Source organism: Labrus mixtus, chromosome 3 (assembly GCF_963584025.1).
Source record: "Labrus mixtus chromosome 3, fLabMix1.1, whole genome shotgun sequence".
Lineage (NCBI taxonomy): Eukaryota > Metazoa > Chordata > Actinopteri > Labriformes > Labridae > Labrus > Labrus mixtus.
Genome location: NC_083614.1, coordinates 23,607,584 through 23,625,646, shown reverse-complemented (window position 1 = coordinate 23,625,646; position 18,063 = coordinate 23,607,584). Strand labels below are relative to the sequence as shown.

The window sequence follows — 18,063 nt, the reverse complement described above, 5'->3', positions numbered from 1 at the left end:
GTTGTAGAGCAGATATTTTTACACAAAGCAGTGCACCAACACGATGAAAACCACAAAAGGAAACACTGTTAGAACCCTTTAGTGAAGCACTGAGTGGAGCTGCTCACTGACCAACAGAACAAAAAGAGTTTTGTAGTTTTGCCGTTTTGTATTACTCTTGACACCTGTGTGCACATCTTACCAAAATAAAAGAAAGGCTTGTTGTAAGTAATTTTATTGTATTGAATTTGTGTGAAGGAAATCCATATTGAAAGAAAGACAAGGTTTCATTCTTGCACTCTGTCAGAGTTGATGGAAAGAAGTTTAAGTCTTGGATCTTCGGTTGAAAGAACCAAACCTTTTCTCAGATGAAACTGGATAGAGCATGTAAATTATAGGATTACAGGCTAAAAATATTGTTTTTTTGACATGATAAATACCGTAAGTCCAATGCATTGCCTTTAATTAAAATAATGTGGATATCTCTTTAATCTACCCTTTGACTAAGTTGTCAAAAGAAAACGAGTGCAGCCTGATTTAGCTCTCTGTTTTGGTATCTGCCTCGTTTTGCACCACAAAATGAACTAGCCTCAAACAGCAGCAGCAGCAGTCACGGACAAGCGCAGGGTGGAGATGAAGAGCAGCCAGAGAACATGGAGAGCGTGTTATCACATAATGACAGCCCCAGTGCTGGAAACGCATGCTGTTGTTTCTCCAGGAATAGTTGCTCAGTTAGAAACTGAAAACTAGCCGGAAAAAAAGAAAAGAAAGTCGACTTTTACAAACAGCTTTTATTTTGTCTTCATCATGTACAAACTTTTTGAACAGTTGAAATAATAATGCAGTCCTTCAACTCAAGCTGCTTGTGGTGTTTTAAGGTCAAAACAAATTCAGCCACACATATAACAGAGCGTTTAAGTACTTTAGAGTTCCAAACATTAAATATAGGCACTGGAATAGCTTAAAGGGACAAATGTTTTAAGACCACAGCATTGTTCAAAGTCTGTCTCTGACACAAGCATTGAAAGAGCTCTTTTGTTCCAGATAATAAGCATGAATCCACATAAAAAGGTCCTGTATAGGAGGGGCAGAAATACAAGTTAAACTGTCACAGACGTTGGAGGTTATAGTGGCAGCGTGTGTTGCTGTGCTGAACAGCAGACCACAGGAATGGACTATTTTTAGAAAGATCTCCTCCTCTCCGAAGAAGAAAAGCTGGGCTTGCCTCCTCACTGAGAGTCCAGGATGTCTGTGGGGATGTCTGGTTTGCCACTCGGACTTTGTGATGTCTCCCCTGACCCGGAAGAGGGGGTGACCTGGTTATAGAGGATGTCCTGAGAGCCAAGAAGTGGTTCTTTGAGATTCAGGTTGTAGATGAGGAACAGATTGAGAGCAACCATGGCCAGAAGTGGGAAGAAGGTCAGACCGGAGCCGAAACCTCGCCAAGAGCTGCACGCATTCAGGCTGACCCAGTAAACAAGCCTGCAGGGAGATAAAACAACAAAAAAACAAAACAGGAAATCACATCAAGTTCTAACTTCACTGACACAACTCCCCACCAGTCTCACTTCAGCAGGGATTTAAAAATGTACAAAAAGTAAAATTAGCATTTCAACATTGTAGAATCTTTAGAATTTAAAGATTTCATTAAGGAAAGTACAGCAACCCTGTGTTGTTAACTATTACTGTATAACCGTAGCATTAATCTGTAGCATTTTACTTGTAGAGCTTGGCAATAAATAAAGTAAATATCTTAAAGGAAACCTGTAGACACAGTCAGATTGAGGCCTAGTTGGGTAAACAGCACAGAAACGGGGTCCATTAACTTCCTGGATTCTAAGCTAGCTAAAAACAGTCCAGTTTAATAATTAACCCGCAGGTAAAAAAAAAAGAAAAGTGAGTTGATGTTGGTTCACATTGTTTTTTGTACAGTCCAGATTAAATAATCAAGATGTACGACCACAGATAATAACACGGTCATGCTAGCTGTCTGCGCATGATTCCAAGCTAAGCTAACTGTCTACCTGCTCTAGTATGTGTTCTCTTTGCTTAAAACAATAACATGAGGTATGTAGCGACAGGTTTTCACATCCAACTTGGCAACTTGTGTATTTTAAAAATAGAGTTAAACTATTAGCCTACTTTAAAAACAATCTAAAATGATGACAAACACAAACTTTTTCATTTAAAAAGTGAAGGTGTTTCCCCCCATCTAGTTTTTGTAGTCAATCACATTGATGCAGAACTTAGTGCAAACTAAACTATCGTCTTTGAGTGAAACAAAGTACTGCCATGGATGCTGCTCCAACAAACTGAGCTGGTAGGAGAGTAAAACGAAGCTGGGTTCATTTTGACTTCTCTGTTATAACACACTGCCAAATGTTCTGCTTGGCTTTGTTAATGACAGTGGTTGTGTTCATTTTTAGCTACACTAGCGGTGTGTTCGTCTTTCAGTCCAACACTTTGGTCTATACTAAAATAACACAATTACTGCTGGCTGCATGGACATTTATACTTATGATGACTTTGATGATGCATTATGTTAGCTTTTGCGCCAGCATACGTTTTATCTGTGGTCTGGAATGAAATGACTTAACAACAAATAGATGGATTGACATGACATTTGGCAGACGTGTGCATCTGGCCAGAGTGCATTTAATTACTAAAAGTTGTAATCTAGCCTGGCTTCTTTAACTCTGTTGGATCTTAGTTCTATAACTTTAAGGCAATCGTTTAGGATGGGAACACAATACAACTGTTTGAAGAGCTATTTTGATGGCAGTGGAATCCCCATATTGAGTCTTTAACATGTGCGTCTCTGTGTTCTTGAAGCTAAATCATTTTATCTTTACAGGCCAGTTTTCCTTAAAGTGAATAGATGTGATCTGTGTGTAAGCCTGTCATGAAGAAGCCTCATTAAGTATTAGCCTCACCTTCCTAAAACAAACATGGCAACCAGTACCGGCACCAACTTCAGCTGGTCTTGAGGCAGTAAAGTGGCCATGACGACAAGGTTGAGGATGTAGAGAAGTAACTGCTCCATGGACGCCCGGACAAACAGCTGCTGCACTGCCCGTCGTCTGGGAATTGAGTCCGTTAGATCAAAGGAGGCTGTGCAGAACTGGCACATTGCACCCATGATCATCGCTGTGAGTGATAAAAGAGCAACACATTAATTACATGACCATTTGTCCAACAATCAATTTTCAACTCTCCCAGCTGCACTTGATCTCATCTCACGGCCTTCTTTGTTTAACTTCATTTGAATTCTGCCAACAGAATGGCCTTCATGCAAATTCTCCTCAACTGCATTGCGTTGACAAAACGCAATGCAGTTGAGGAGAGGAAAATGGTATTTGATGAGGAGAGGAAATAATGAAATGATTGAAATAACTAATGCTGATTTAATGTGAATTTAATTAAAAAGGAATTAATGCAGCTTGTGTCATCTTTTTTGAGAATGGTGGTAAATAAGGTTTGTTCTTTTCTATTTCAACTTACTCCAGATACGGACAGCACTTGTTTGAAGTGTGGAAAACTGTTCTCTCTAAAACCTTTTTCAATTTCAGACAGACATTGAAGTGGAAAAAACCCAAGGAACGAGTCAGTTTGGATTTTTATGTCACCCGCCCTCTCTTTCTCTCTCTGGTCGCCCAGGTTGGGAAGTGATTTGAATATTCTAAAACAATTAGGCCACAGCCTGGGAGATGAGAGACCCAGCCAGCCTCTTATTGTAGTTTCCATTTAAAGATATGTGCTGCAGAGGGAAACTATGCTTCTCTCTTCAGAGGCCTGCTGCACAACGGTTTGAAGCGTATAAAATTAAAGGGGACAGGGGACATTCCTAGACAAGGCGGCCAGACAAACTAAATCCTATCTTAATCTTAATCTTTCATTTGGCTGTTTTTTTAATATTAGTGTACAGTTGTTTACCGAGTAGGATGGGGACAGCCGCCACCACACAGCAGCACAGGGTGAAGACGATGCGGCTCGGTGTGTCAGGATAGTCAGGTGGTTTAATAGGGACGTAGGAATAGAGTGCATAGAGGATCCCTGATGCACAAAGAAGAGAGGCCAGGACTGAGAGGAAAGCGGGAACTCGGCCACTCTGACAGCACCGACATTGGCAGCAGCGGCAGCAGCATCGTCCCCGATCTGAAGCCTCCTCTGCGACCTCACAAGTCTCTCCCCGCCCCTCTGGGCTCCACACAGTCAGCTCCACGCTCTCTGGCGGGGGGCCTATCAGAGGTCGACCCTCATCCACAGTCGAATCCAGATTGGTGGACTCTGGACTCCATCTCGGTGTGTCTGTGCCATTGGGAATGTCTCCCTGAGAGGCCGGGGTTGGAAAGCCGCTGAGGTTTTCCGTGGTAGTATCCAAATCGTGCGATGTGATGATGGGACTGGAAAGAGTTTGATCCAGCTCCCCCTCCTCCTTCTGATCTGCACGTGGCTCCTCCGGGAGGTTGTCTCTGGGCTGCTGGTGGCAGGGAGCAGAGCCTGTTCAAACCAGACCACATTTTAATACAGAAACCAAAACCAGTTACTGAAAGCAATGACCTACAAACGCTCCCTCATCAGTCGTTCCCTCACTGCATGTGTGACACAGGGCAAAGCAGAGATCTGGGTTTCATGCCACAGTTAAGAGGTGGGTACCATCGATCGATAGACCTGTTAGGCGACAAAGACACTGCTGCAGGGATGCCATTTTTACACTTTTAGTCAACTCTGTCCTACAGCAACAGTGTAGATAGAGAACCAAATGCCAACCAAGTTGATTCTGACCCCTTAATTACTGTTACTTGGTCGGAAACGCTCGACAAACAGAAATAAGGTGAAGCCGATTTTGACCCTTACCCTCACTGTTTGGTCATTTTAGATTTCTTCTGAAGAGTAGAAAGGCCTAGCGCATTATATCTAATTAAGTATAACAGGAAAAAGGAAAAGTTGACTTAAGTTCGATTGGTTTATGAGGCTTGAAAAAACTGTTAATGGAGCACCACATCAACACATTATAAACTATGATAACTACCATAAAAGATTACAACTTCTTCAACACAAGATAGTGTCATAAAATAAAAATGACTGGTAGTTGGCTTGGGGGCTGAAGCCTCTAGGGACTTGAAAGTGAAGTTTTATAAAGATATGAGTGTGGCGCTGGTGTCCTATTGGTTAATGTGCGTGCCCCATGTACAGCAGCTTAGGTAATTCCCTACACTCTCTCTCCATGATTTCTGACTCTATCCACAGTCCTGTTTCTACAATAAAGTCCTAAAAGGCTAAAAGAAAAATAAAGAAGAGATGAGCTTAGCCAATCAGCAATTGCTCTGCGTTAATCAGTCCTGACTCTGTCTTAACTCGCTCTGGTTTGGGTCTGGACTAGACTGCAGTAATAACTCACCCTTTGAAGGATTTGATGCTGGTGGCGGTTCAAGTGAATGCTGGGAGCCGGAGATGGAGTGGGAGGACGAGTGCAACTCCTCCACCGATGACTCAGGACTGTCTGATACAGGGGCCATGGAGATCTGAGTGTCCAGGTCCAGAAAAGGGGAGAAGGAGAGCCTGGTGGGGTCAATGTCCTGGAGCTGGTTGATGATGTCACTGATGGACTCCTTCATGCTGTCAAGCTCCTTCACATTCTGCCGGTTTGTGGCCTGAACCCCCGAGATGCTCATAGTCACACTGCCTGAGGAGACCAGGAAGAGGTTCAGACCAGAAACCAGAATAGAAGAAAGTTAAAACACCAAAACCAGGGTCGCACAGGGCAGTAACTCCCCCCCCCCCCCCCTCGCAGCCTCCATAGAGTCAAAGAAACCAAATCAGTACACAACTTTGCCATAAAACCAACAGTGATTCATCTTTCCTTAAACTAAAATAGAGTCAATAATTCACTTGCTTTTGAACTTCTGGTGGCACTTGTGGCAAAATGCAGAGACCAGCCACATCATCACAAACCCTGACAGAGCATTTAAGGTCGTTTGGAAGTCTTAGTTGGAGAAGTACGGTGTATTCGTTTATGAGTTGAACCCTTCTTTTGTAACCTTTTCCAAACACTGTTTGTGAGTTCTGTTTCACAGGTACGTTGCTAACATTCTGGTAACACATTTTTTTTGCTTTTTACAAGAAAAGCTTTAACTGTCCATATAAGGCAAATAAAAACCCTTCAAACCAAAACTTTATTGTTGCTTAATGTTGAGTGATGTCAAACTGGCTATGCTGTGGTAGAAACAGGGCGTATTTGGATTAAAGTAAACGAGTGTTAATGTGAATTCATATCTGCAGTGGCTCAATAATCATTGTATTGAGGTTATTTTTCTGCTGCAAGGTGACTGTGCCTGCAGGTTTGAACAGTTATTATTCAGTTTTGTGCAGATAATGTGCTCCATGTCCAGTAAGGGAAAAAAGGAGAGCCTGTTGGGGTCCACATCTTGGAGCTGGTGGATGTTGTCACTAATGGACTCCTTCACGATGTCAAGCTCCTTCACATTCTATGAAAAATTTGTATGAATAAAAAACCAACATGCTTTGACCCCTATCAATTAAAGAAGTGTGACGTTTTGGTCACACAATACCACTCTCATGTCTGTTTGTTGAATATATCAAATTATAATTATCAGCCCTTTAGATTAGCTTTGCAAAGCAAGCTTATTTTCCTTCCTTTGAGTTGAGAAAATTGCAGCCCTTCTCATGTTAATATGAAACTTAAACCAGTTGACAGTTAGCTTAGCTTGGTATTAAAAGTTCAAACAGGAAACCAATAAGCCAAAATTAAATATACGATTGTGGAGTTATACTTTGTGTACAGATTTGACAAATACGATCAGCCAACTGAAATGGGTCTTATAGGATCCTCACAAGGCTTTTTCCCTGTTTTCAGACTTTGTGCTAAGCTAAGCTAACTGAGAGATGTATACATTCCTTATCTTTTATTTACAAATTAAACAAATAATTTCTGAAAATTCTGAACTATTTCTTTAATCAAAATGTGTTAATCCTAAAAATAAGAATTCAGACAACCTCTGCGTGGGTACAATCTGGGCTGGAGGTTATACAATAAGATATGATTTTTTTTGTCCCCTTAGGGAAATTTGTCTTGGACTTAGTGATGGTAAAGATTCATCTGCTTCCACTAGAGGTTCAAAAGTTACTAACTTTAAAAAGTCAAGACTTTGAACCAGCAAAAGATACATTTATTGATACTTGGATTTTACTGCAGTATTTAAGATTTGTTAGGCTATACCCAATAAAAGTGGAAGATTTCCAGTATTCCACTTGTTTTAAATATTAGTAGACTTGTAGATCAATATATCAATATATTGAATATTTAACAGAAATAGAACAATCTAATGGAAAATGTCAGAGCAAAGTACTCATGGACTTTATGAAGTGCAAATATAACTTGAGTACTTCCCTTTTAAACTACATGTATGATACATTATTGACTGAACTGCCCTGCAATTAAACAAGCTTCCCCCAGACTTAGTTCAACAAAGTGAAAATGATCCATCTAACATAACACAAACTAACACAAGCTATTCACTTGTGTGAAGATTCTTACAGTTGTCGAAGGAAGTTAAAGTGCAGAGAGTAGAATCTGTTGCAGCTTTTCCTTATTTACATGTTCTGAATTCTTCAGTGACCACTACTGTGAAATGGATCTTACAGTAAAAGGCTTAAGATCTAGCCTACATGTGATACACCGCTGCTTGTGTGCCGTTATTTTTTCAGTCAGAGACTTTGATTAACATCTGCTCTTAGAATTACAGCATTTTATTCTAAATGTTTTGGCTTACATCCAAACGATGGCGCAGAGTCGGCACACACAATCGACCGCGAGGATTTTTCTCCAAACAGTTGTGGACTTTACCATGTATAGAGCGCAATTACCGGAGGCGTCGCGCTCTTTTTCTAAGGTCGGAGGGGAATAAATCTTCGTGGTTATCAGAGCTGGCGTGGATGTGGAAACGCGCGTAGGGGGCAATGTGCTGTTTTGTGAGCTTTTCTCCCACTGCTGAGCAACTCTCTACCAAACACATTTGTATTAAAATTCCCCATCCACAAAGTGTGGTGTTGTCTGGAATAGTTCGGGGGCTGCAGGAAATACCTAATTTGTTGATAGATAGATCAAAGAACGCAAAAAAAAAAAAAAAAGCGCTCGAGTCCGCGTTAAGTCTGTGCGTAAAGCAGACACAAGTCATTCTGAAAGAGCAGCCCTGAAACCTAATATTTTATGGCCATTCAGCAGGAATCATATAAGTTAACAGATGGATTTCAGAGAAAAATGTGAGTTTATTTAACTTCAACTCAAGGTATTCTATTATAAACATGCCTCGTGTAAATTGACTTACTTTGGTCGAAGCACTTCCAGATTTGGTGAGTTCACTCTTTTCGCAGTAGCGTAAAAAAAAAAAATCCCTTCTCCGCCGTTCTTCCCTCCCCCTCCGTTTGCTTTTGTCTTCCAGGGATCCTGAACTTCTGAATCAAATTTCAAGACGGACAAAATACTAGGCTTTTTTCTCCGCCCACACAGGAGTGTTTTTTCCCCCTTCCTGGGTACCATGTCAAACACCATATGGAGCAAATAAAGCAGGAGCAGGAGGAGGAGGAGGAGGAGGAGGAGGCACTTTCTCTCAGTTTACCTTCACATTCAACATTAACAACCAGGAGTTTATCTAAACAGGACAGCAAACATTTACACTTAAACTAAACCTCATCAGTAATACTCAGATACAGGATAACAGTGAGGACTACTGGTCAAAGTCTGGACTGTATTTAAATGTTATATTCATAGTTTTTTTTAATTTACTTTAACATGTTTTTTTCTACTGATAAAATTAAAGATATGTAAAATCAAATATTCTTAATAAATTGTGTATTTCAAAATCAAGAAAAATGTCTGATGTGATATTCCATTAAATTCTACTTAACTGGAGCAGCTTCTGGTGTGCCGACTCAGTAGACTACTTTTTCTATGTCTGGATGTTTTTTTGTCCAGCACCCAGTACTTTCACTTTCTCGGATTTGCGTGCCTTTTTGACAGTTTTGTATGTCAAAATCAACCACTGAAGATTAGGTTTGTATTGTTGTAATTGTGTTTAGCTTCTTTTAACATACACACCAAATGTTTTCTTTGTTTGTTGTGGTAATAAGTCGGTAGTTACACTATCTTTCATGAAGTTGCAATAGATTATTATGCCATTCATGAAGTATAAATGAACACTTTCTTTGTTTAAATTGTGTCTGTTTTCATGTCAATGTTATTTTCTGTATTGACTTCAGAACGTTTCGAATTGATTTTAACGCGGTTATTTATCATTTTCAGTCCTTATCTTTGTATAATGAACCTCCAATATTCATTTTCATTCCCAAGCAGGTTGCAAACTTTTGCACGAAGTAATTCTTCCAAAAAGAGAAAGGATGAAAGTGATCCCTCCCATGTCTCACATCTTTTTTCCATTCGCTTTTCTATCACACTGGTGGCTCTTTCCTGTTGCACAGGAAGTGATGAGTTTTATTTTTTCAGCCCCAGGAACAGAATTTTCTTTAGGAAATAAAAAAAACAGCGTTTGGCATGCGACCCCGTTCAAGCTCTGCTAAAAAGCTAAAGAGGATGTCCACATGATCAGACTATGCAAAATAACACCATAACATTTAAATCTGAAATAAGTTCTGTCGTTAAAAATATTTATTTTTATAGAAATATGATTTTATTCTCATGCATCTCTGATTTGTTCACACTTTATTGAAACGTATTATACACTAAGTACAGAAAATAAATGAAAAAGCTTTTGGTTTTCCCTTATATCATAGGATCATTTTATTGCATAAAAAAGATATTCAAAATATACAGATTTCCTTATGTTTAGCAATGTAATCAATAAATTAAAATTTGAGGAATATAAACAACACGTGGTGAGTTTGGTTTAGTATATTTACACATAGACTGGGTGGCATTTATTGCCCCGTGGAATGAGTCTCCAAAAAACTGTGTTTTGGTGACGAACGACCAGCAGCATGTTTGGAATACCGATCTGCCGTCTTTTCAAGTCATCAGGGAGGACGAGCAGGTCAGACTTCAGGTCCGCTAATTCAAATTGGATTCTGCTTTTAGCCAAAGCATAAAAAAAGCCAACATTAGCTGTGAAAGTCACAAAGTATTTACAGGGAGGAGGGGGATGGGTCCTGTTAGTCTTCTGACAGCAGCCTGTGGAAGTGATCCTTCCTCTTCTTCAGCACCTCCCGAAAATCCTCCTGAAAAAACACAGCAAGAGATTTTCAGACAGAATGATGAAACTGGGTTGGAAAGAAAGCCGGCAGATGCTGCTGCAGATAATCAGCCGTTTGATCCACAGCTGAATGTCTGCTAAAACCATGAGAATCTGTCGGCTGCACTGTTCACGATGTGAGGATTTAAGTGGTTCATTAAAAATGACAGTGACACACTTCTACATTTTCATGGATCAACTCTCCAGCACAGCAGACACATTCCTCCTGATACTAAAGTTGAATTTTAGGGGAAAACAAATTCAACTACATTGTCCATTAGCACTGTTTTATCTCAGATTTAAAATCTGCAATAAAAAGGGTTTATGGATTACTTTTGCTACTCTCTGTACAAGATGTTTTTTTTCATATTCAACTGCTCATTATTGTATCCACCAGTCACTGGTTTTGTACTAGGCCTGCAACAACTAGTTCAGTAATCAGGGATGTGATTTGCAAACCGAAATATAGACATACTGCTGCAGACAGTTTCTCCATGGAGGGGATGAGCTTCTGAAGATCTCTGTCCTCCGACTCTCCGGACCAGCTCTTGATTGGAATCGTGTTCATCAGCTGAAAAATCAAGAAAACCCTTTAATGAATCAAAAGGCCTTTTTTTCCCTCATGTCACTGCACAGCTGGTCGGACAGAAAAATAAACTATTGAGGGACGGACAAAGACTTTTGGTTGGTTTAGTTCTTCTCAATGGGTTTGCTGAAATTAAGACTACAAGCATAACAACATCCCAGTCTTTACAAGTAATGAAAGTGACACAAAGTTAGATGTTAAAGTGACAGCTAAATCACAGCTCCATGATGCTTACATGGTATGGGTATGTGTGGGGGGCGTTGTCCAGAACAACCGTCTTGGCGAGGTCCCTTCCCAGCACGCTGAGATCTTTGATGTAGTGACCAAGAACACAGGCACAGTCCTCCTGATACAGACGATGTCTACCAGGGACATCATCAACATGTTAGAAATATTGACATAACCCTGTGTAAACCAGCATGGTGTAAAAGTTACTCCAGAACTACATTTCACATCATATTTAAGACAAAAATGTAGTTACAGTAAAATCTGGTGTATAAGACCCACATTTTTTCATCTAAAAAGTTCACTGCTTCTTTTACACCGGTGTGATCAATATACCAGAATAAAACGCTGACACACCGCTTCATTACAGCCACCATCACACACTGCATGCAACATGACGCAATTGAAAATTCCTCCCCATTCATTGTGTATTGCGTGCTGAGATCCATAGTGACACAAAGCAGTCTTGCTGCACTACTTAAACATCTTTTCACCCACATGAGGTCATAATCAAATAGTGGTAAGCTGTTCCGTAAACCTTGTGGAGTGCTCCCATATTAAACCTAACGAGTGACCAGCGGAGTCGGGCAGCAAGTATACCGGTGTGACTTATATTCCAGATTTTAGGGTAATTGTTTTCATCCATTCTTCATTGCATGATAAGAGTCAGATAAATCCCCTGGCTGTGACATTAAAACATCCAATCCAGACCAATGAATGGTACAATCACAATTAGACTGTTTGACATTTCGACACAATCTACAGAGGTGAGCGTGCAGCAGCAGCAGCAGACTAACACTCAGTGAACGAGTCTGACTAACTAACGGTCGAACTAAGAGTTCATTAAACACTCATGTAAACTAAACTTACCGAAACAGTTTCCTCTGCGGGTCCAGGATGTTCAGCGCCTTCTCAGCGTATTCCTTCTTTGCACATGTGTAAACAAACAGCTGCAACAGAAAACAAACAGCAGCTGGGACCACAAACTAGAACTCAACACGCATCACGAGACCACAAATAAAAAAGAGTTTTAAAAACTAAAGTTAATGAAAAACGTTTCATTATTATTTGTATATTATCTCACAACACTAAAAACAAGCACCGGACCAACAGACACCCGATGCTCTAACTCTATACCAGACAAAGACGTACCTCATAGATTTTAGCCATAGCCTGAAGAAACTCTTTGACATGCGGCCGTAGAATCATGTGCACCTGTTAATCACAGAGAGGATAGAAGAAAAAATAAACAATTGAAGAGACTTTTGCTTGGTGTAGTGAAGGCTGAAGAAGTGGCTATACTCTTTATTTTTCTCCAAATGATTTTTTTTTTTTAAGTGTCCTGTCCAGCGGGAATAAACGGCCTGTGTTACTAACAGTGACGTAAGACTCCTCTAGCATATTTAGTTAGTGCACCCGATAGCCAATTAGAGGCAGAGTAGGGAGGGTCATCTCTTCACCATTTTAGGAATTGCAGCATCCCACTGAATATGGTCAATCAACTAAAGGTGTGAATCAGAGGAGATTTAGTGGGTATACCCTATTGAGACTGAAAAATAAGTGGGAATACTCTGTATACCTTTGATAGCCTGCACTACAACACTACTTGAAGCACAAGTGATTCTTCTATCAACCTTTCACTCTCTTCACCACCTATAGCCATGTGATCAGTGAGTGGTTACCTTATACTGGTGGTCCTGGAACGCTGTGTAGAAGGTGTACTCTGCCCCCTCGATCTCATTCAGAGAGCTGAACATCAGCGTCTCCTCCTTCAGAGACACAGATCAATGTTACTACCGAAAAAAAACTAAAACATGAGCTTCTACAGTTAACTCTGGAACAATATCCTCAGCCAAAAGCTCTACGTGAACTCAACACTCCTGTCTCACAGTGTCGAGAGTAATACATCCTTCAAGACAGATGGGTTCAGTTCAAGCAAAAGCGAAATGCAGAGGATTCAACTCACCAGGTCAACCACCAGCGTGGCCTCTGGAGTGCTCCTGGTTTTCGGGGGAATATCTAGGAGTTTTGGTCGGGAGTGTTGAGACTGCAGAGGTACGTTTTTTATGAAGGTAAAGCTGAAAGAGAAAGAAATATGGCTGTTACATTAGAAAAGAAAAAAAATCACAGACACAGAAGAGGTTTACTCATACTGACATGAAACATTTAAATGATAAAATGATCTATTAGTGTGACTGTCAGAACAAACGTTATGTCTCTAAATTAGAGAAGATGTATTACAGGGATGGAGGATGGTGCTGGATGTAGATTACCGGTACATCTGTCTTTGCATATCTCCCCATGTACGGCTGCCTTTGCTTTAGTTCTCATTTCAGTTTAGATTTTGTTGTGTTGAAAGTGTGCGACTAAGTGAGATCAGGGGCAGGCAGCTTATACAAACAAGACAAACGTGTTACCATCAGATTAAAGTACACAGAGCTCGGTGCCAGAAAGGGGCTTAAAACGTACGGACTAAAGACGTCCTCGTCTTCCTCTCCAGCCAAAAGGTCTATGGAGCCAAAGCCAAAGACTCCTTGTTCAGGGCTCATCAACACGTTGTTTCCCGTACCTACACATTTCACATCTGGAAGGAAAAAACATTACAAGCTGTAAGCAACATGGATTCTGATCAACCAGGGAAAAGTGATGTTTTAACAGTTTGTAAAATAGATCTCTATCTTCCTCTTCAGCTAAAGTTTGCCTCAATATAATAAACTGTGTAAAAATTGTCTCTTGTTGGGAGGCTCCAAATCAGTTTGTTTTATGTCTCTTCTAAATGTTAAAATACATTTTATTATGCAAAATAACACCTCAATATGTGATGTGATCAAAGGAAGGACCAAACTAGGAGACACTTAATCGAAGAGTGTATACTTTTTCCCTTCATGCAGCTAACTTTAAAAGAGATGTGAAATGAGCCTCTCACGCACGAACCCAAACAGAGAACCTCGTTTACTAAATCTGTTCACGGCATCATTATAGTTTCTGACTATTTCAAAAGGGAACAGTAACTCAGTGTCTCACACAGGACACACAGTCCCCTTAAATAAAATAGATACCAACCAGCCGCTCACCACATTAATGACTGCTGAGCGTTTTAACACTCGTCGTTCTGTATGAAGAAGCCAGGGTGGGATTTAACCACAAGCCCCCAGAGAGAAGCTGGTCATTTATACTTTGGTTGGTAAGTGAGTAAACTCCACCAGACACTTCTGTCACAACAAAACTAAAAAAAAAAATTAAAAAAATCAGAAAATAGAAAAACTGGATGTCTTCCCAAATAATGGCAAGGCCGCCAACTCAAATTGCTATTGTCCCCAAAACATAAAAGTGATAAAAACAAATCTAGAATGTTCCCTACAGAATTTAAGGTATTGCATCCAAACATGTCGGTCCTCATTAAGAACCATATAGAAAACAGAATTACAGTTACAGATGTACTCACTCTCTTTACTGGGTGTGAGGAAACGCACGATGGGCGAGTAGATTTTTCTTGCTGTTGTATTCTGTGGGGTCACAGGGTCGATCTCTGACAGAATGCGCTCATGGCGCATGATTGGAGTCTTGAAGGCCATATCTGTCATTAAAATATATATATATATTTTTTTTTAATCGCAGGGAACAAGTTAAGGTATCACATCCAGAGAAAACTTCTTGTGAAAACATATAATGAGCATTATTGAGTATAATTTGGAGCTGCAAAAAAAAAAATCACCTGTTTCTCTATCATCCACAGCCATTGCCCTCTTCCTGGGCCGACCGCAAACCCGCCTTGTAAGTGTCGGAATATCGTCATCTGAATGGTGAGGGTCATTTTCCAAGGTGTCATCATCCTTCACAGCAAGAAGTAAAATCATTTTTAACTATTGGAAAGAAATGCCCTTATTTCCTCCAAATTTTCCAAAAGCTGGCTTTTCTGGTTTATTTCATTTATTTAATTTCATTCCTTTTAAGTCCTACGATATAGAAAAATATTTTATTTTTTGCCTTTATAAGGAATGAAAAGGTGCAGGAGGAAGATGAACTGATAAAACCTGCCCTTTGTACAAGGAAAAAGTAAATAGGTAAAAAAAATATATATATTGTACTACTATTGTAGTTCTTTTTTTCTAAAACACTTAAATACATTTACAATTGCATAAGCATCGTGTGAGTACAATCCACCACACGCTTAACATAGGAAAAAGAAACAAATCATTCAGGTCAACTTTAAGAGCTGACCAATTCAATCCAATCAACTTCGACATACAGTCATTCTTCTGCCTCATACTGGGAAAATATTTTCTTGACATAAAACATTTTGAATTGTCGAGTGTTTACACAGCAATGTACGGTAAGTCTCTCTATTGACAATTCCATAATTTTACTCAATAAATTGTAGAGGTGGGGTAAAAAAAATCAATACAGTATAGTATTGCAATATTTTGTGTGGCAATATTATATCGTCTCAAGGCAGCCAAGTATTGATTTTTTAAATATGATATTTTAGATATGCTTTTTAAATTTCTTACTGCTGAAGGGGTTGCACAATTATTTTTTAACAAGTTGCAGTGTTAACGATTTATGCTTTTTTTTTTGAGAAAATAGTAGGTTGTATTTGCCTTAACTTAACTTTGTATTACAGCTGAAAGAACGCTCAAACTGAGTTGTTTTACTGCAGTGGAGTTAAGGTGTTATGCCTTTGTTTTAATATCTATCATATGGCACTTAATTGTGCCATGATCACTAGATTTCATGTTATCATTATTATCATATACTGATTTAATATAGTGATCAGCAACCAAGGGAGCTAACAAATGGAAGTTACTGCCTTCTGCCTTGGCATGACCTCTTATTATTGTACAGGCAATGCAACCAGAGTACCTTAACTTTCAAATAAGGGTCAAAGGTCATGTTTGACCTCAAGATTTTTATGTACATTAATAACCTGATTAAAAAGACAAAGAATTGCCATATTTCCAATATTCTGCCTGCAACTCATTTGGCTGGACATCAAAAAGACTTTAAAGTCATTTATCTCAGTTCTACACTCTGGTGAGTTAAGGTCTTTTGTCTTTGTAGGGCAGAATAAACAGCAGACCTGCTGCAGTCCTGAGTGTAAACAGTCTGCATGCGTGAGTCCTGATGACCTACTTTTACATTGGACATCTCACTCACATGCAACTGTGCTGTTTTAAATCCTCCTCCAGACAAAACGTCACAGAGCGAGCTGCCTGCCCTGGCACAGCATTACAGAGGGAGATAATGAGGACGCGGGATGTCTACTTGTTGCAAAACTATCCTGACTTCTTCATACGATTTTAAGCGCTGTGTGAAATACTACTAGTGCGCTCTGTGGCATTAAACACAAAGTAACTCACATTGTCCGTTTACAGCAAACATAAGACAAAGTAAAGAGGCCCCCTACTGTCCAACACTAACACCACTACCGTGTTGTTGTGTGTGGCCTAGCTCACACTACCTACAGAGGAACCGGAAACGATAAGCACTGAATGAGGTCACTACAACGATTATCACCACTACATATAAAGCGACGGTGACTGTTACAAGAGTATTGGCTGAAAGTAATCGTCGGAAACGTGTTTAGTGTTACCTTTCTTTGAAGCTTTGGGCTTTCGTCCCCCGATAGGTGCGCTCGTCTCGGTGTTGCTTTGTCGTCCCGTCGGCGGCGGGTCCTCCTCGGCGACTCGCAGCAAGTTTCAACGGTTCTTTGAGACCTAAGTCTCATTGTTTTTCCTCAAATGGAACTTACAGACATGAAACTAGAAACTGGTCCGCTGTAATGGAGGTAATAGCGCCGTTGTTTTGCTTTTCTTTTTCACCCCGATCGCCAGGTTAGGTTAAACAGTAGCGAGCAGTGTGTAGCTCCGCCCCGCTCGACCCCCGTGTCTTCTCGAATCAGTTGGTGTGTTTAAATCTGCCGGGCTGTGATAGGTTCACACGGTGAGGGGCGTGGCTTCAGAAGACTCCAGCGTCAACGTGAGACGCGAGGCACGTTCACAGTCTATGGGCACGTTGCGTAATGATGATGAGACGTCAGCATCTAGATTCTAGATCAGGGGTGGGCAACTGGCGGCCCGGGGGCCACATGCGGCCCCCATCAACCCTCAATGTGGCCCTCAGGTCAATTTTTACATATCAACGAATTGTAAACATGAAGAAAATGTGACAAAATCTGCCATGAAATCATGAAAACCAGAAATACGTCCATAATAATATTTGATCACTGGCATATGTTGAGTTAAATTTGAGACATAATTGATTTTCTTTATAATTGATTCATAATTGATCGTTTTTGTATACTACAATTTGGCCCTTTGGCAGGGAGAATTAATTGAATGTGGCCCTTGCCGTGACCAAAGTTGCCCATCCCTGATCTAGACCAATACAGAAACCCTAATTGTAAAAGCATTAGCACCCTAACCCTCCCTCCGAAAAAAATAAATAATCTCATTTAAATAGCAGTATAGGTTTTGTTGTGCAGGAAATACCAGTTAAAATAGGCCTATATGATATTAATTGTTTCTACAAAAGAAAACCTGAAAAAATTAGGAAAACAATTGGGTCTTTTAATTTTTGTAACTGCTATTAAAACAGAAATATAAAAACATATTTCTAGTTTTTTTCTGCAATATACTGTGTAATAGGTTAATACTACAAATGGCTACTTTTAACATGGGTATTCTGATCAAGTTTTACTCAAATTCTTGCTTATCATACGTCCTAAAAAAAAAATCTAACTTTTACTTGTTATTACCATAGACTGTAAATATTAATTATGACATATTTAAAACTGCAACGCTCTCTAAGGTACAGGCACTTAATACTTTTCTACCACTATAAAAGTCTTTATTGCAAGATTTTGGCTACAATACTATATTATAGTATAGAGTATTAGACCCATATCATCACTGCATTTGTTCGCACCATCCTTCTGTTAAATGTGATAACATTTTGATCAGTTTTCATTCTCTGTAATTTGACAACACAGTGATGAGTGCCTCTGTA

The 18,063-nt window shown here is 39.8% G+C and overlaps 2 protein-coding genes across 2 annotated transcripts; both read right to left on the bottom strand.

Annotated features, from left to right (window-relative positions):
• Positions 1-750: 750 nt before the first annotated feature.
• On the bottom strand, positions 751-8,506 carry LOC132966842 (uncharacterized). The gene is made up of 5 exons (XM_061033877.1): positions 8,328-8,506; positions 5,381-5,665; positions 3,913-4,479; positions 2,913-3,126; positions 751-1,461 (listed from the first exon to the last, which is right to left on the bottom strand). Exons 2-5 carry the CDS (start codon positions 5,652-5,654, stop codon positions 1,209-1,211), a joined length of 1,308 nt encoding a protein of 435 aa, XP_060889860.1. The 5' UTR covers positions 5,655-5,665; positions 8,328-8,506; the 3' UTR covers positions 751-1,208.
• A 1,195-nt stretch (positions 8,507-9,701) lies between these two features.
• Positions 9,702-16,932, bottom strand: ctdspl3 (CTD (carboxy-terminal domain, RNA polymerase II, polypeptide A) small phosphatase like 3). Its single transcript, XM_061033876.1, has 11 exons — positions 16,649-16,932; positions 14,771-14,888; positions 14,501-14,632; positions 13,525-13,639; positions 13,022-13,133; positions 12,738-12,824; positions 12,208-12,270; positions 11,926-12,005; positions 11,066-11,192; positions 10,720-10,815; positions 9,702-10,230 (listed from the first exon to the last, which is right to left on the bottom strand). Exons 1-11 carry the CDS (start codon positions 16,781-16,783, stop codon positions 10,165-10,167), a joined length of 1,131 nt encoding a protein of 376 aa, XP_060889859.1. The 5' UTR covers positions 16,784-16,932; the 3' UTR covers positions 9,702-10,164.
• Between the last annotated feature and the right edge of the window lie 1,131 nt (positions 16,933-18,063).